Source organism: Psittacula echo, assembly GCF_963264785.1.
Source record: "Psittacula echo genome assembly, chromosome: Z".
NCBI classification, from domain to species: Eukaryota; Metazoa; Chordata; class Aves; order Psittaciformes; family Psittacidae; genus Psittacula; species Psittacula echo.
Window position 1 is genome coordinate 30,434,949 of NC_137742.1, and position 20,278 is coordinate 30,455,226.

The 20,278-nt window shown below is 34.1% G+C and overlaps 1 protein-coding gene across 2 annotated transcripts in view; it reads right to left on the minus strand.

Annotated features, from left to right (window-relative positions):
• Nucleotides 1–8,162: 8,162 nt before the first annotated feature.
• Nucleotides 8,163–20,278, minus strand: part of RFX3 (regulatory factor X3) — a 66,379-nt gene continuing 54,263 nt past the window's right edge. Inside the window, exons 11-16 of one of the 2 annotated variants that reach the window (XM_080637277.1) lie at nt 15,101–15,198; nt 14,656–14,805; nt 12,946–13,154; nt 11,809–11,962; nt 9,644–9,686; nt 8,163–8,714 (exon numbers count right to left, since the gene is read on the minus strand). In XM_080637277.1, the coding sequence (XP_080493403.1) occupies nt 8,452–8,714; nt 9,644–9,686; nt 11,809–11,962; nt 12,946–13,154; nt 14,656–14,805; nt 15,101–15,198 (917 nt within the window). In that variant the 3' untranslated portion in view covers nt 8,163–8,451. The remainder of the gene's footprint in view (nt 8,715–9,643; nt 9,687–11,808; nt 11,963–12,945; nt 13,155–14,655; nt 14,806–15,100; nt 15,199–20,278) is intronic. The other variant, XM_080637276.1, reaches the window with a different exon arrangement.

Genomic DNA, 20,278 nt, shown 5'->3' on the forward strand with positions numbered 1-20,278 from the left:
TAACTACTAGTTTTTAAGTAAGTACTGAACTACTACGTCTGCCTTAAACTCTGACAATCACAGCAGTAGAAAAGAACAGTTCTTGTGCGGTGTGTCAGTGGAAAATGTCGGTCTGTTCTTACTAGCAACAGTTCTGCTTATAGATTTGCTTAGATTAAACTGTCATCAGCAGCACACTGAGGTCAAGAATGGGTTGGGTTTTTTTAACAGAGAAGTCCTACTGGCTAGATTAATTCAGATGCTGGGGAAGAATTTAGCAAAATTTGGAATGAAATCTGCAGAACTAGGTCAGAATAAAAACTCCATCTAGTCTACTGTTAACAGTGCCAGAAACAGATAAAGGTGCTTTCTTGCCTTGGTCAGATGCCTTTGTGGAAAAATAACTGACATATTTCACATTGCTTTTGGCATAGACCTTGATATGGAACTAAACAACTGATGCACACTGAATTGCTGCAACCTACATGATATTTTACATAATTGAAGTGAATGCTTTACCACTTAAAATAAGCAAATATAGAATGTACCTCACTTATTTGACATCATTAAGATTGTGCAGAAAATAACCTTACAGAAGTAATAAAAATAAGCTTCACTTATTACCCTTCTTATACACGCATTCTCTTACAGTAGTACCCAGTATTTCCAAACCAAGTTTCTCCTACATGTCAGCTGCGCTTCATGCTTTGAGGTCTGGATTGTACTACTTTTATATGTTGAACTAAACTTTCACTGGTTAACTAATTAAACCACTTTAATTAATATCAACAGCAGCAGAGGCTGAATTCTGCTGGGTCTTCCTGGTAACACTGTCAGTGGAAAAGAACTGTGCAACAGCCTGCTGGCTCTATCAGCCGTTGGCTGGTGTGAGATCCCTCTGGGGGGGAGATGTCCCTCTACAGATTGTTTTCCTGTGCATGTGGGCTGGAACAAGACTTACTTAAGTCTTAGCAAGACATCAGATAGTAAATTAAGTCTTAGGCTTCACAGTGAGCCAGTTATGAGTATTCTGTAAACATAGGTGTGGCTGGTTACTGGTGTAGAAAATTTACGCTCTTGTTTGATAGAATGCATTGTAAGAACCAGCATTGTACTAAACCAAGCTTCTGGTCTTTATTTGAAATTAAAGGATAGGCAGTAGGACCATAGCTTACAACTCAATTTCCTAAGAAAAATAAGCTTTTGGATGCAGCTTTTTTGTCTTTACCACAGTTTCGAGTGGTATCCAATATTAATTTTGATATTCTAGCACCTATAATGCAGTGGGTCCTCCCCAGTTAAAATAACATTATGCATTTCTTTAAATGCAACAGTGCCTCCAGCACATAGTAGAGACCCGTAAGAGATATGACGTGATAGGATTAGGCGTTTGTCTATATTTTGTGAAGCTACCAAAACATCAATGCATTAGCATATTGCAGAATATTTAGAGCGAAACTTGCAGAAGTAGGTTATGCTGGTGATGAATTTACAGCACTGATTCCTGGAGACCAAAGTCCACATGCCCCCCTCACTGACAGCTGTTAATAAGCTGACTCTGTAATGGGAAATTACTGTTAATATTGAAAATAGTAAGTATATTACTATCTGTATTTATGGGAATGTGACAGCTACATAATTAACATTTCAAAATATTAGATTCTTTTGCAGTCTGAGACACACTTATCACTTAGTTCCACTGCTGCAGAGTGAAAAATTAGTCTTATCTAAAAGGCATAATTTGAAATGATTTTTCTCTCAAAATCAACAATACCACAATCAAACGTATCTGGTTATATAAAAAGTGAAGCAATTCAGATGTATTTGTAACAAGAAAACAAATTTATTGATTTTAAAAGACAAGACACAATTTCGTTTTGAAAAACACAAGAAAGCTAGCCTGAGTTCAAGTCTGAAATATTCAGAAAAATCCTACTGTCTTTAGTATGTTCCAGTCATTTTTTTAAACAACACACTAAAAGTTAATATATATTTTTATAATTATAAAAGGTCCCCAGTTATTGTACAGTACACAATACAAATTGCCCACAAACTATTATTTAGCTCCTGCCAGTTTTGAGAGGACATGATATACTAAAAGATTTAGCATTTCTCACAAAAATCACATCAGGAAATACCTATTTACAAAATCAAATACATTATACAAAAAAACCATCACGTTATTCTGTAAAGATGTCTTCTTTAAATAATTAAAAAGTATATTCAACTGTAGTCCAAAAACTGGAAAAGAACATTACATTATCTCACACATACAATCTACAAAAAGTTGCTTACCTCATTTACATAATATATTCAGTCAACTGGAAAATAAAGGTGTGAATATGTCCTAGTGTTACAATGTTTCTGTGCTGTGGGACTGAATAATGTAATCTGCCACTTACTAAGTGAAATTTAAATGATGGCACTTAAAAAAAAAATACAGTATAAAATAAATTCAACAAAGGAAGTTTCCTAGAAGGTAAGAAAGCCCTGAGTGATGATAAAATTACTGATTGGTAGCTCTAGAATTAACCTAATTAAAGTTTACCACCTCAGGCACAATTTTCCAAGGTTTTGAAAGGCACTCAAAGTTTCTTCAACGGCCTCATTGGTTATTAACTGTAAATCCAGATTTTCAGTGAAGATGAGTGGAGATGGGCAACTTGCTTTGGTACAAAGTGGTAATTTTCTACCATATTTTAAACTGTTTAATTGGGTTACTTTAAGATGGATATTTAATATTTAAATACAAGGCAAACATGTTAATATTGAAGGAAACTTGGGAAACCCTTTAAGCAGTCTTCATGTAAAAAGTTCTTGAGAGTTTCAGTGAGTCAAAAAGAATTAAACTGAGTTCCTGGTAAACACCAATCTATGCGAGATCATTCCTCTGAAGTCTAAATTCCTCTTACAAAGATATTTATTATTTCAGAGTAAAATTAATCCAGAACTGAAAACTCCTGTAAGATGTTTGCACCATAATCAAGAAAGTGCTTAAGAACATAGAAAGAACATTTTCCTGATTTAGATTTAAGTGAGGCTTATTTGACGCTCATTGGCTTGTATCGGGCCTTTGTTTCTACAGTGAATTTCAGCCCTAATGAGCAATCTACAACAATAGTTCTTACCATATATTTAATTACTCAGGGCTTCCAATCCTAAAACATTAGTTTCTCTTTTTTTAACACCAAAAGGTGGGGAAAAAAAAAAAAAAAAGAAAAAAAAGTTAAAATGATAATTTTCAAACTAAGGCATATTTTACTTCAAACAAACACTAGGCAGTCACTTTGTAAGTGGCTTTTACTATTTCTTAGTTAAACTGGTAAATTAAACTCAGGTCTACTGGCACATAAAATCACTAGCAGCAATGATCAAGGCATGCAAACTCAGAAGCATTTACAGTAAATTATGAATAAAAAAAGATGTTAAATTAAAACCCTTTGAGTATTGCATTTATGTTAATCAATTATGCATAAATTTGCATTAACTGACTAAAAATGTTTACAACTTCCTTGCACTATACTACTGACATAATTCCATTGAATAACTTAAAATGAGACCCTTTTTTGCCCTCAGCTAGACTTAAATAAGTCTTCTAGCTGAGACTAGAACAGCTGCACTTGGTGTTTGCTGACTTATTTATATTGCAAGAAACCACTAGAAAATGTATTGTACTCTTACTTAGTAAGGTGGTATTTCTATCTGTAAGTTTTAAGAATCTCTACTTGCTACTACACCTGTTCCCTTGTTCTTGTGAGCAGTATTTCTAAGAACAAAGGGGTTTTTTTTAAATGGCAAAAGGCTTGTGCATTTTCTAGGTTGCTTTTAAAATTCTGACATTCAGTAGGGGCCATACAAACTGTACCCCTGTAGATGAAAATGAATAAAATACCTTCATCTTCTAGCTAGCTATTACTGCAGTTACTTTTAGAAGGGATATCAATGTAATTGTGCATTTTTTGTTCTTAGTTTATCAATCACTGCCAAAAATTTCAATGCAGACATACCAAATATTCTGCAAAATTATTCTTCTTCACTAAGCCTTCTTTTATTTCTAAAGATTCTTTTTTACAGTACCAGAGTATTCCAAAACTAACCTACGCCAGGAGATTTTCAGAATATATTTTCTAAACCTTTATCTCCTAAAGGCATTTTAAAGTAGACAACTTCTTATCCGTAGAAACATAAGTTTTATTTTCTTTATATATTTATGCAATTACGAAAACAAGAGCTGAAGTACTGTTTTTCATACGACAGTACACCTCAATGGCAGTGAATATTTTGCCTACATCTACTGAGCCTCCTATAACAAAACCATCCCCATATAGTATGCAAGTATTTACTTTAAACATAATTAAAAAAAACCCCTACACTATCAGCTATTTCAAAGTATATGCTCAGTGGACTAATTAAATTATCTAAAAAGCTTTGTTCCCATCATGTTCCTTACAATGCTCAAAGGGTTAATACAAGGCATTACATCAAATTAACTTCCTAATACTAGAACTAAGCACTGTGTGTTTATGCTTCTATTCCAGTTTTTATTGTTTGTTTGTCTTAAATCACCAAACAATTAGCAGAGATACTAGAATTCCATTTATTGATTTGTTTTAAACCATATACAAAGAAGATGTCCTGTTAGAGAGACAAGGGCCCAATTTTCAGAAGTTCATACTGCTCTGTTGAATGAATGCTTTAAACTCTGAAATTACTGTTGTATCTTTATATTACTAATAAGTCTATTTTTGTCAGCACTTTTATGGCTATCAGTGGTTGTTTTTGTTTTGTAAAAACATTCTGAATTAAACTGGACTGCAGCGCATCTCTAATACAAATTTTTTTTTTAAACAGTGCAAGTGTTAATTGGTGAGATTGACAAAGACATGAGATCATTTCTCCTAGGGAAAACAAAGTGAACAAAGAATTGTTTTAGATATTTTAAAATACCTCGCTTTAAATTAAATTTGTATATAGACCTTTATATTCCTGAATGACAGAACATTATCTATTTTCTTATTTTTGAACTAAAGGCAGTAATGCTGTAAATCACCATTTTATAGGTAAATAATTTAAAATCTATTTTCCAATTTTTATGGATTTTTTTTTAAAAGAAGGTGCTTAGAACATGCTACAGTACAAGAGCAAAACACAGAAATAGCAATTGAAAACAGAAAAAAAACCCCTTTCAATATGATTTATCATGAGAAAGATGAAAATGTACCAACGAATTTTAATAAATACAAAACTTTTGAAAACTGGGCCCTTTTGAAAAGGTAGTTCAACATTACCAATTCCCCCACAATGTTCACTGAGCTATTTGTGCTAATGGGGGAAATGCCTATAAAATTATTATTTCGGATCCTATGTCAATATTAGATAAAACACATAAACCATGTCAACTCTCATAATGTCTACCCTGTGGATACATGCTACACCTCTCCAGAGCACTAACAAAAGACTTCAGAGCTGGTGTGGCAATGCAACCGCATGCTATACATTACAGGATATGGACTGAGGTATTTGTATCTATGTAGTGTAATGATTACTAAACCCCAACTATTTAATAGCAAGAATGTGCAAAATGTTTTATCTAAGTGTTTGACTAAAATTTTACTAAATGTAAAAACAAAGCAGAAGACCCCCAAACCTGTAAGTATACAATGCAGCTTACGGTAACATAATATTTCTTAAAAAAATCTGTTAAAATGTTTAGAATTTAAGCACAGAACTACAGACTCCATTCAGTTTTCTGAACCCAGGATAGTTCCAATTTGTTTTGGTAACTCATTTTTTTTTAGAAGCTATGAAATACGTTTAATTTTTGTATCAGATTTTTGTTCAGTTTTGCTTTGCACTTTGTGAACAGTGAACAACTGAGTGGAGTGGGGAACTAAACAATGAAAGATACTCAGGTCCCACCTTTCTTACTAATCTAGATTTACCTATTAAAATCGTACTTTTTTTCTCAGCAACAGCAAATCCAACATTAAACCAAGAAAGGACAATAATAAGAAAACATTATAGGTCAATCAACACAAAAATTGAAACAAGTACTACAGTACTAAAAATGCTGAAAATTAAAAAACTGTTGAATTACTTCACTTTATTTTACTTGTAAACATCTTATAATGCACAATGAAGGGGAGTAAATATTTATCACAGCTTAGTTTTAGCATTTTTGGTGAAGGGTACAGATGTGCTGATTTCCAAGGAATAATCAGGACACACTGAGCAATATTATGTGACAACAAAATCTATAACAATATTCAGTGCATTTATGAGTTTAGAAATAATGAATATAAACCTCACTTTCACTTCTTATTGAGGCAGAAGCCATGTACCGACATTAGTAAGGATTATGCCTACATAGAATGAGCAGGATGGGTTCACCTCCCAGTTCTGCGAAGGCATTAAAATTTAATTTTGTACACCAATAATCTTAGGACATTTCAGCTGATGTGCGGCTGTATTTGGAGCATATATAAACTCTAGCAACAAACTTGTTTGCTATAAATATGCTGTTCATTTTACAAGCTCTTCTCCCATTTGGTATATATGACTTTAAAGTCATTTTCAGACACAGTAGATAAACCAAAATAAAAGAACCCCTAATTTTCTTACACAGTCTTTTCTGTAAAGTTGATCTTTTTGTGCTCTCCTTCACTTTTTGGCTTTTTTGTTTATTTAATTCCACTATTTTAGTGTAGCAAATTCATGTGTCTGCATAAGGAAGTGTTTAAGAAGAAAAATTTGAGTTTTTAATGTCAATTAATATGGTCTCTATGAACTGTCATTATTTAACCATTAAAATGTAGTATCTTGCTGATACCCCACAAAATACACAAATTGAAAACATGCACTGCATTATGTACCTGCTCATTTTTTATTTTTAGTTTTTAAAATTAAAAGTAGGCAAGGGTTTAGAAAATATATAATCATGCTTGGGACTATGGTCAATCTATTTTGACATTTTAAGTTGGTATTAAAGCTAGTTTTGCTTTCCAAATTCCCAAGCAAATTTTATTTGTAATAAAGTGAAATCCAGCTAGAAATGAGAAAAAATAGGTTTATTGTCATTCTAAGAGGGATACTAAAATCATTTAATAATAAAAAAGTCCTTTTATTCTTTTGAAGGCTATGTAACCTGTCCTTCTTAGAGAATTTGAAAATGACAGGCATATGTTGTTGAATTAATTTAAGAGTTAAGAATAACAAAAAGTTCTAAGTCTTAGCTTCAGTTCTGTTTAAGGCACCATGTAATAGCCGAGGTACAATGATCCCTGATGTACATTCTTAAATGGCAATGGTCCATCTAGCCACCTATTCAAATTCTACACAACTGGGAGTAAGTACAAGTGAGGTGTGCCAGTTACACTGCCTTATCTAATTTTTGTAAAAATTTAAATCCACTTTAACAAGGTAATATTTCTGAAAGGAAAATGATGCAGGTTGCTACATTCCTTGCATTCTATAAATCATCTTTTCTAAGAGCAGCAGATTGAACCACTAGTAGGAAAAGACCTGGAATAGAAGAAAGTCATCCAAATGGAATGTTTTCCTGTATGTCCAGTTCAGCATAAGTAGCACATACACTTAAAATTAATAATAATAAAGTCACTTCTTTTTTAGCTTCAGTTTCTAACAACTACAATACCACTCAACAGCCAAAAGCATCTGTTCAGTGGCCCTACATATAGAATCAGTAGTCTTCAAAACAGAGGAACTGGTATGCAAATAATATCTGGAACTGTTGATTTTAAAGGAAGCTTGCATTGTTTACATGATGGTCAGATAGTTAGGTACACTTATGACGTACACATTACCATATTCTGTTACAATTCTGTCATTTAAGCTTGCTTCTTGCTCACAGAAAGAAACTAGGAGATCTCCCCAACCCTCCAGCATTATTACAAAAAATCCCCCTGTGAATGCTCACAATTTTATCAAAATAGTGTCTTCTCGTTGTCCAATGAAAAGCACCTTTTATAACATATTTGATACATCTGCTGTCAAATAAGTATGCCTCCAGTGTAAATCAAAGAAAATAGTTCTTTTGATATTTCACAGAAGTGCATGAAATTAAACCCCCATCTATTTTAAATCATCATTGTAACTAATAATTAACATTAAAATATTTTTAAAAACTATGAAAAAAATTTTAAATTATTGTAAGAGGACAAAAACATTAACGTTAAGCTTTGCAAAAATCGCCCTTGCATTTGATATGAAGAAAACTCTTCATATTGAGTGGCCAATGTAAAATGATTCTGTTTACAAAATTTTTTTTTTCTTTTTTTTCTTTTTTTTTTAACAGATCTGGCAAAATACGTACACCCATTCCATTTAACAACTTCAATAAAATAATGTTCAGCACAGCTAAAATTTGACAACAGTCGTCCTTCGGACTTACTATCTTTATTTTTTTCATATTAAACCCAAAGGGTGTGTTGTGGGAAAAGGGAAGGTTTCATATTAGACTGCAGTATATGTATTTCCAGTAGCACTGCATTGTCTGATAGTCTGAGTAGTTGCAACAATGTGCTCATTATGAATTGGGTTCAGGAGGTTCTGCTGTACTCCACTCTCAAGCACTGGCTGCATGCAGCCCACCTGGAACGCTTGGTTTAGCTCTGTTTTCTCCCTCTTGGCTTGTGGCTCTCCATTTTCATCCAGCTCTTCATCTATTTCACTTTCAACTTCACTGCCCTCATCTGCACAAACAAACCACCATAAAACTAGCATGAAGAAAAAAAAGTCTAATACAAGGGCCTTTATTTTGCAAATAATAGTTGAAATACAAAAATACAGGCAAGATTAGGAATCTGGCAAAGTACAATCTGAAAAGTAAAATTTTAATGGTAAAGGTCAACGATTATCTCAAATAGGTAAACAGACTTTTAGCCTTGATCACTTGAGCTACACATTGTTGAAACAGTATGTGCATGAAACATCTGCAATCTCAAAAACAGTCTCTAACAAACAATGCTAACTTCATAGTGCTAAGTGCCTCTCACCTCTAAGACATGATGAACCAAAAAGCAATTACTTTTAGTTACTGATATAGAAACTGAAGAGATGTGGAGTGACTTGGATGCAAATTTTGACAGACATTCTTATACTCATTAGTTGTGTGATCTGTGGTCAAGATACCTCAAATCACTCAGCTAGTCACTCTAGGAACATATGTCAAAATATGGCATGAAGAGATTATAATGAACTAATTTCTTTCTGTCCTTTTTACTGACAAGTTATCTGACAACTACATGCATGCAATTCTGCCTTTTTCACTTAGCAAAACATTTACTACAGATAAAATAGATATAAGCATACTCCCGTCTTTCTTCCCACATTACCCTCCTTTGTCCCATCAGATACAACTAAACTCTGTGTAAAAATTTGAATATTTCTTGTGTCAATTATAAGCATTTTTGAAATATAGTATTTCTTTTCAAATGTACAATATTCTAATGATTATTATATGCTGCATATTACATAGATAGCTAATTGTATCCATATAATTTATTAATGAATCCACGTAATATTTGTATGTTCTTTAAAACATGATACAGCTCTAAATTCTGTTTTGCTGTATTTTTAAAACACAAGAACTTATTTTGCTCAGAGACACATTAGCTTTATACACAGGAGAGATTAAAATCCTTACCTTTATCCATATTTCCAGGGGACACAGTATTTATATCACCAAACTGCAAAAGAAACAATAAAAAAAAACTGGACACAGTCTTAAGCAAATTGTGAACTTAGAGCATCCATGACGAAGCAGATCATGGATCATCAACTGCAGCCGCATCCATTCTGCAGCAATTCATTTTCCATTTCTTCCTAGTCTTGTAGTTATTCAGACAATTATCACTAAGTAAACCCTCAACAGTTAGAATGGGGAATGACAAATTTTTTTAAGATTACTTCATCATGGCCTTCATTGCTTGATGTGAGCTATTTATGTGTTGTATAAAGCCATAAATTATGATGGATATCCATTCTGAACTGCCAATATTTTAACAAAAACATCTTTCTAAAATTTCCCAGAGACAACTTTAATTGTCCTGGAACAAAAATGAAAGTATGTCAGAGTGGTGCAAATCTACCTGTAAGGTAGATGAAAGGTACTGCTGAAAAAGGATTTGCAGTCTGGTAACTGATTTTCTTTACATTAAAAAAACACATTTTCAAAGAAGTTGCTCATAATCTACATATACAACCTTCCTCCCTCTCCTCCCCTGAATCCTTTAAGTGTCTTTTAACTAAGAACTGGCAGAGCAAAATGCCATCAATGAATCTCAAATTAAAAGGATTACATTGTTTGGATAAATGCATTTCCAACCATACATGATGATACCGGTCTTTTTCAGAGGAGTTTTGCCCATATGTGCATCCAAAGCTGGGAGAAGAGGAAGGAAGACAAAGGAGAATGTTTTGCCCAGCTGCAACACCAGTTTATACTGTCTTAAGGTGTTTGCTGGACCACATTCTTACAGTTCCTCATTTATTTCAATTACAGTTATTGAATACACAGAAACATAAAAACACTAAATACTAAATATTTAATGAATATTTATTAATTCTATTCTGCCCCTTTCACCTCCAAAAATTTTATATTCTTACCTTCTCATAATATCTCCACTGTCAAGCTATATAAACTTTTTAGAAGACTCTACACTACATTTACGTCCAGCATATACAGTGTCTCTTAAGAGGACAAGAATGTAGTTAACTATAGTACTGTAAATATAAGGCAGATATTCAGCAAATATACAATTAGTGGGTCACTAAGCAGAAACAATGTTTTTTAGATTTTATGAAGCATGTTGTGACATAGAATATAAAATCTTTTGACAAATAAAGCTGAGATTTCCAATTTCTCTTCAAAGTATAGCAGCGATTTACAGTATAAAATGAGCCTATCAATGTATCTTGAGGGAAGAATGATAATCTGATGCTGAGTCAATCCAAAACATCACTTGCAATTTAACAATAATACAGAATATAATAGTGACTTCCAAGTGTAAAAATGCAACAAATCTGTCCCATTAACTATCTAGCGTATTTTAAAATATATCAATTTCCCAGCATTTTTGAAGTGCAATTCTTTGATGACAATTCAGCTCTCACTCAAAATAAAATGTTAGATGAACTAATGGAAAAGAGGGATGAGATGAACTTTGCTTTGCAGATGCCATAGGTTAAGTATGAGAAACGGGTTATGAATTGATACTCTTATTTTGTTTTTTAAACCAATAACCTTTGAAACACATTTCTGAATATCAACTGTGTTGCGAACCTTTATGTAGGTCTGTGCTGGTTTTATTACATGTATGTAAACAGTACTGTACAAGCCAAAATTCTGCATGTAAGCCATCCTTCTGAAGTCAATGGGAGTACTCAGCTCACTTGCGGGAATTCAAAATGTGTGCAAATACACATAAACAGATCCATGTAAGCAACAGTTTCCTATTACTTTTTTTTTTTTTTTTTTTATAATTTTCACATAAAATACTCAGTTCTCAAAAACTGGAAAAAGGCTGGATGTTGATCAACATTTTTCAAACTGTGCATATGAATCTGTGTGCAGATTTGTAAAGGAGCAAGTTCATTCATAAATGATTATTAGAATCCAATGTGATTCTAGGAGTCTGACAATCAACCAATAAAACAAGTTTATAACTGTTGTTATGTATTTATAACCCAACCTACTGTTATATTGCAGAAAACCCTACAGTTCCAGATAAATGTTTAAAAAATTTGCAAACACACATACCCAAATTCATCACTACATCTATGAACCTAGTCTCTTACATATTATCTTACCTCTCCCATAACTGCAATAGGTGTCTCTCCGGTTGCCTGAGCAACACGATGTTCTACTAAGTAAAACATGTATTCATCATAAAGCAAGCGGATCAGATGAAAAGAGCCAAAGCTAGCAGCGCTGCGCAAGGTTAAATCTCGAATCACCATTGAGCTATTCAAAAATAGAAAAATATATATATGTATTATATGTCATAGTCATTTTAAGACTCATCCATGTAGACAGTTCACCTCAAAACCAATATTCTCAAGAATAATGTTATCCACAAATGTCTTATTTGAAGTGTCTTCAGAAAGAGATATTCAGAAAGACAATCATTTGCTTCTTTCTCTGGAAGAATTGTCAGACACCACATTACATAAGACATTACCAGACTGGTTTGTGTTTTCAGTTTTCCTCCATTTTTTCATTTTCATTTTCATTGTGTAATACTTGAGCATGTGTAAAACCTAACTTGAAGAAAACTTTATTGAAAACATAAATAAAATGGTAAGAAAACAATTTTATTTCAAACAAACTAATGGTTAAGTAGTGTCCATTGTGTCCACCTTCCCAGTACAGAGGTTTTAAATGCCATGATTTTAAAACTTTGAAACTTAGGATTACAGAAAGATAGGCTGTGTGTACATATTATATTAACAAATTCTGGTATCTTCAGCAACTAGTTGCTACAGTCATTTTTAAAGAACAAGGTTTACTCTGGTAACTGTTTCAATATGCAGCTAATATGGAATGCTTGTCTTAATATTATTTTTACACATTAAAACCAGGTTTTGTTTCCTTATGTAAAAAACATAGATATGAATGTTTTAATAAATAATATTAAAAGTAGTGTATTAATAGTGTGCCCACAAAAATCAACCCTAAAAATAAATATTATGCTTCTAACTCAGGTCAAAATTCTATCTGCATTCATTTGCACATGGCCTTTAAAACAATAAGCAAGAATCATCTAAGTCCCTGTCGATGTGCAAGTACCCCCAAGTTCACAAGAACAGTAAGTATTCTGGAAACACACACATTTTTCATGACCTAGTGACCCACTGTTTGATATTACATCTGTCAATGCTACTACAGTGAAAAATTCAGCAAATAATGGAACAGTTAGAATATTTTAGAAGTCTATTAAATACTACCTGTAGAAAGACCATTTCAATAGAAACTGCCGTGCTGCTTTAGGAAAGCTGGGTCTTCCTTCATATGGTTTCAACGCTTGCATCATTACATTATCAAGCCAGGCAGCCCACTGCTCCAGAGTGCTCTGCTGTTGAAGAGTCATCTTGAAATCTGTTTCTAGTCTCTGAACCATGTTGTCATCACACTGGCATACCCAGGAAGCCTGCTCCTGTTACAACACATAGCAACTCTTGACTTAACAATACATAATCCAAAGCACAGAATGCAATTCTCTCTCAAAGATTAAGCAATTCATTGGATGAAAAGGACAAAACCCACTCATTAGACAAACTAAGAAGCATTCTTTATGTCTATCATAATTTTGTTCAAAGCAAATGAGTGGGAAAAGCATAACATATAAGAGCATCAAATAAAGAAATGAGAACAAACAATGGAATGGACACAACTATGTTGTAATTTTCCATACTAATTTTCAAAAAAGGTTTCTACTTTCCTTGTTCATCATTTTTCTACTCAAATATTCAAGACCTGTCACGTTTTTCTGGGACTAAAGGCAGAGCAAGCAGGAGGAATAGCTAAAAAAAACCAAGTAGCAAGTAATTAAGTGCAAATTTCCTTTCATTCTGGAGAAGCTAAGCTTAAACAAAATTTCTGTAATGCCATCTTACAGAAAAAAGCTTTGTATGTAAACATGGATTGTTCTGTTTGCTGACTACAGTCATTGATAGATTTCAGGTTACTTAAAGTACAGCACAAAGAGCACACAAATGGAGAAATACACTCTGCATGAAATAAAGCAATTTAGTCAGTGTTATCTAGTTTAAATAAGGCTATCTTGTTAATTCAGAAAGTAAGAGACAAAAATGAAGACTCACAAACTGCAAGTCACACTTTTAAATTCTAGCTATCATCTGCCAAGTTAACACCTCCCACCTCATTCATAGATCCTGTATCCATGCTAACATACTACAATTCTTGATATACTTTATCTTTGGTCAAGTACTCTTCACTGACTTTTGTTAAGATTTTTAACAATTATGTTGAAACACTCATTCACATGGCCAAACACAGAACTACCAGTAATCTGTAACATTTCCCTTTCCTGGTCAAAAGTTAAAAATACTTTACCTCAGAGGAATAAAACCATATGGAGACATTAGGCTTAGTGAAAATATAAACTTCCATTCCCTAGCTAACTGGAAATTAGTTATAATCTGAACTAACCTAATCAATTACTCAGATCTTGTAAATTTAAGCATAGGCAATTAGCTGAAGTATACTAATGGTATTGTCTTTGAAATACTGGAACAGTCTTTGCTAAAAGTAATGCTGTGCATTTAATAACTTTTAGAGACATTCAGAACCTATGCTATTATCTGAGATCTAATTCTAAAATATTATTTATGCTAAATATTCTAAAATATTATTATGTATTACTAAGACATCATTCCTGGTACTCATTCTAAGAATCTACTTGCTCTGTATTTGCATAGAAGTTGAAAGAATACGTACACTTCAAGACAGTAAATGGAAATGGATAATGGTTCTGACCTCTTACTTCCCTAAAGTGTAAGCATTCATGTTTGTGCTGAATCACTGCATATATGATCAGCAAAATGTTCTCACCGCACTCTCTTGATAGAATAATGAGAACTAAAAGTGAAGTTCAAAATCAAAAAGCAAGCATGTTATTTAAAGCTAATTTTTACCTGAACATTGGCAAAATCAACACGGTTAAGATCATTGAGCATCTGGTTGATTTGAGAAGTATTTTGAAGCACAGCACGGGCTGCTTGAGCCAGGTGATTAAGAGATGTGTATCTTCGCAGAGTCTGGGCAAAGGCACTTACAGCGGCAACCTATGAAGAAATTAACTTATGTAAGTATTGTACTCTTCATCTGTAGATTAACTCTACAGACCTCCATTTTAATATTCTATATTAACAAGTCCTCATATACAACTTATGTCCATGTAGCAGATCAAGTGTGTTCCTTACAATTTTTTTTGCAAAACTAAGTTATTTTCTCTCCCATTATTTGACGTTTGATGCTAAACATGAAATTTAGCATTGAAGTTAAAATGCTACTTCTTTTAGATGCTACTGCCCACTTGATTTGCCACTGCAAGAACAACACTGCAACAGTTTTGTCTACCTTGGTTTGTATCATCCTCTGTGGAATATTGTTCATGGCATTTGAAAGCCAACCTTCAAGGCTTTTTGCAAAATTGCGAATGGCTTGGGTCAAGGCACCTGTGCATTAAATAATAAAAACAGAATGAAAAGAAAGCAATGTACCTGTCTTGAAATGCTTTGCATCCTCAGGACTTACATACTCAGTGTTCAGTGCTTTTACTTACTAAAAGACAAATCCAGTCTAGGTTCAAACTGCCTCATTCAGATATAGATTATGCAATAATGATTTTAGGTTTTGCTTAATAAGAAAATCTAACTTCCTCAGCTAACAATCTTTCAAGAAGTTTGTGACCAGCAGTATTGTTTTAGGCACTCCTACAGAAGAACATCAGTAATTGCAGCTGTTGTTGTAATGGAAATTTCTACCACAAACTTTCAGCTTTCCATTTCATGTAAGAACCTCTATTAAAAGAGCGAACGTCTGGAAAGAATTCCAGTTACTGGAATACTGCAATTTCCTCAAATAAGCCCAAAATAACCTTAAGCCATGCAAAGTATTATTAAGCACCTATAGTGCTTAAGTATATCACCAATAAGTAAAATATAGGAGTGAAATATAGGATTCACTGACTGAAAATGAGAATATTCAAATGGCTGTGGAATCCATGTGCATTTTTGTTTCTTTACTATAGCACTCACAGAATCAGTGAGTGGCTGACAGAGACTTAGAGGGAAACTGAAGTCCTTACAGCAATCTGCACTACTCAAAATGTAAGTTTTAATTTTTCAAAGGAGGAGGACAGGAAGTATTTTCCCAAGGAACTGCACCTGGAAAAAAAAAACCTACCTTCTGAGTAATAGAAACCTGACTTGGCATACCTACCACTTGCTCACTGACATACTAGCATCCACTCAAACCATTGAAAAAAGGAGATAACCAAAAGAAAAAAACTATGTTTTTAAAGACTAGTAGAAAATGAATGCAACTAAAAAAAGTGAAGAATAAAAAAACTAGAAAGAGGAAATAATATTTATTTTCAAACTATTTTAGCTATATGTGGTCAATGGCTTGATGTCCGGCTGGAGACCGGTAACGAGTGGTGTCCCTCAGGGATGGGTGTTGGGACCGGTCTTGTTCAACATCTTTGTCGGTGACATGGACAGTGGGATTGATTGCACCCTCAGCAAGTTTGCCGATGACACCAAGCTGTGTGGTTCGGTTGATACGCCGGAGGGAAGGAATGCCATCCAAAGGGACCTTGACATGCTTGTGAGGTGGGCTGATGCCAACCTTATGAAGTTTAACCATGCCAAGTGCAAGGTCCTACACCTGGGTCGGAGCAATCCCAGGCACAGCAACAGGCTGGGCAGAGAAGAGATTCAGAGCAGCCCTGCAGAGAAGGACTTGGGGGTGTTGGTCGATGAGAAAACAAACATGAGCCAGCTTCAGTGTGCGCTCGCAGCCCAGAAAGCCAACCATATCCTGGGCTGCATCAAGAGGAGCGTGACCAGCAAGTCAAAGGAGATGATCCTGCCCCTCTACTCTGCTCTCGTGAGACCTCACTTGGAGTATTGTGTGCAGTTCTGGTGTCCTCAACATAAAAAGGACATGGAACTGTTGGAACAAGTCCAGAGGAGGGCCACAGGGATGATCAGGGGGCTGGAGCACCTCCCATATGAAGATAGGCTGAGAAAGTTGGGGCTGTTCAGCCTGGAGAAGAGAAGGCTGCGTGGAGACCTCATAGCAGTCTTCCAGTATCTGAAAGGGGCCTACGAGGATGCTGGGGATGGACTATTCATCAGGGACTGTAGTGACAGGACAAGGGGTAACGGGTTCAAACTTCAACAGGGGAAGTTTAGACTGGATATAAAGAAGAAATCTTTTACTGTTAGGGTGGTGAGGCACTGGAATGGGTTGCCCAGGGAGGTTGTGAATGCTCCATCCTTGGTGGTGTTCAAGGCCAGGTTGGATGAGGCCTTGGGTGGCATAGTTTAGTGTGGGGTGTCCCTACCCATGGCAGGTGGGTTGGAACTAGATGATCTTAAGGTCCTTTCCAACCCTAACTATTCTATGATTCTATTCTATGATTCTATGTGAGAAGAAACAGTCCAAGTAAAGATTGTTTATGTGGCTGAATACTCTGGTAGAGTAAGAAATTGACACTGATAGACCTTATCTTTGAGAAATGCATTTTTCCCATTTGAATTATTGATGATCCTTTTTTAATGAAGCTTTTTACCAGCAGAGTAAATTTACTAAAAGAAAAAAATGTATTCTTTATTACATTTTTTTCACATCTTCAGATTTGCAGTGATAAGCAGCAGAATCCATGTCAGTAATTTATGTAACTGACCACACATTTGGATTCTTTGCTGAACACAATTTTATCTTACAAAGTATCTGTCTTAGTTGAACACAATATGGTAACTGCTGTCCTCCTCCCCCTGCCTTGAGGTTTCCACATGAAGAATATGCTTTTTCCTTCAATCCTGTCAATCACCAATCAGCTCTCTTGTGCTGATTTGTAAATTATTTCTGTGCACTCACTAATTAACTACATATTCACTCACATTTTCTTACCTATAGAACATAAAAATGCAAAGCAGAAGGAATAATATAAATACTATATGAGTGACACTTAGACATTTAAGGAAAATATTACTGCTTTTTTACTTTTTATTTCCTTTCCTTATTCTTTTTCACCCAACTATCTATTTGCATCACTGTACTGGTGATCTCCATGAAAAATAAATACGGAAAAGCAGCTCAGGCCTTAAGACCAGCCTTTAACCAGGAAGAAAAAGGATTAAATAAAAGAAATATTAAATTCTGAAGAAATAAAATAGCTAAAATAGTTAATCAGGCATCAGTATTGTACACAACAACTATGAATTTCTAATGAGCTTTGGAGATACCATATTAAATAGAGACTTTTTTTCATACTCCATCTTTAAGCACACACCTAGCCATTACCAAAACTTCAAGTATCTACATCCTCAAAGCCTTCTTTTAAATTCATCTGGTTACCATAGAAAAACAAAAAAATACTTTCAAAGAATCACATGATGAGTTTGGTGCAAAGTAAATGGCCTGAGATAGTTAAATGTTACTAGACACATAATAAATAATGTTGTAGTGGCAGTTACCAATAGAAAATTTGATTTGGATAAGCACCTAAAAAGCTTGCATTCTCAGCTGAAACCCCTTTAATATGTAAATCTCATGAAAAGAGGCTTTAGAGCCTTTAAGTACTTTAAAATTTTGTCTTCCTGGAATTGTGGAAGTATAGTATAAATTTCTCCACCTACGATATATACTAAATCACAGGCAAGTTTGTTACTGTCCATCCTGTCACTTGTAAAGGTGCAAAAATCCATTTTAAGACATTACAGCTGTGGTCTACTGCCAAAGACATCAGATAATTATGGCCTTTATTCTGACTCAAAGGGACAGCATTTCACTTTTCTTAGGAAAAGGAATTTTGCTGGTTTATACACAGCAATTCTCACATTCAGTGGGTGCTAAACATTTCAGATGACAAATTTCAGACAGGTTAAAACATGACAATTTTTCCTCAATGGTCGTTCTTTCTCTACTCCAATAATATTTACCACACAGCTAAGTAGCACAGTAAGACATTTCTAAAACACTGAAGATTTAGAAATGAAAAAAGATAAAACTTTAAAAATCATATGCTTACTTCAAGCTGTTTACAAATTAATGTATTTCCCTAGTTTGAGCAGCTGCTCTTGGTATCTTTCCATTTACTCAGGAAAAAAATTATAAGCATGCCTTTGATGAAGCATTTACAATCCCCTTTCCACTAGATAGTCCAAACTTCCCTATGAACTGCTATTTTCTCACAGAAGAGGATGAATTTGCCTACTTTACCCAGCTCCATAACTGTCAGACTCAACCATTAAGCACAACAAGTCTTTCCCTTAGTCTCTTGTAACGGCTGGAGATACTTTAATTCAAAAGCAGGAGTTAAAAAACTAGTATTATTTTAAATATTTAACAGTGAAGAGAGAACTTGCATGAACCGTCATTACAGGAAAGTGAACTGGAAAAAGCCATTTAGTTAGCTAGTCCTAAAGATAAAATAAAAAAATACATTAGCTGTCATCCAGAGGTAACTCAGTGGGTGTACTCCTGAGCAGAAAACAACTGCATGTTTCCAAAACTAGAGGCAGAAATCTTTTGGGATGAATTTGTCCTGCGATTAGATGATATATTTGCATGAAGAAGTCTGATAATCATCCCAAAACCAGGAATGTCAAACACAGTAGGTATCAGCACTCAAATATGAGTGCTAATTTATAAAGAAAGAAAGAACACGAAAAGGACCCGATGCCTGCAATTACTGATGTTATTTATTTGTGTCCCATTTTCTTGAAACCCTGTAACAAGGCAGGTGGACACCACACACTAAGGAACTATTATACAAAAATGCTAGAGACTGCTAGGCTGTGCAGGGGAACCAAGTGAAAAGCAAGGCAACAGCAGGTCTGACGAAAAATCATGTTGTATTGTCTTTTTATTAAGAAAGTGATGTGCTCTTTGAAGACAGCTTTAATTCAACCTATTAAATATTGTGATTAAATTTGTGGTTTTTTTATCATTACCTGTTCACTTCTGATAGATTGTATTACTTTAAAATTAATATCCTACTTACTGGCATTGTCATTAGACAGAAATGTAATACATTAAATATAAACCAATGCAAAATAATTTCTATAAGTAATGATTGTCAATAACTGCATGTATTTCAGAAAACATTCTTCCTTTATTCTACTACATAGATGAAAGATAAATTAGGTTGATCTTTAAGAATTTACTCTCTCCTTCAAAAAAGGTAAAACTGCATTTTTAAATGACTGACCTTCAGATTTTGTATATTTCCAGTTCCAAATATTTTTTGTATCACGTGTCATATACTAAAATCTGATTTCATTTCACTGACAAGCAAAATGTCAATAAAACTTTTCTGCAAGGCAATACCTGCAAATATTCTTACGGAGTGCTTATTACTGCTGGAGTCACTATATCAGAAGGGGTGTCCACAGCATAACAAAATAGCTTTGTTAGTTGCAAAGCTACTTAAGGCCCTAATTTTTTATTTTTATTTTTTTATTATTAATCTAACTTTACAAAGTGACTACTGTTTTTTCATGGAGAGGATATAATATGTAGGAG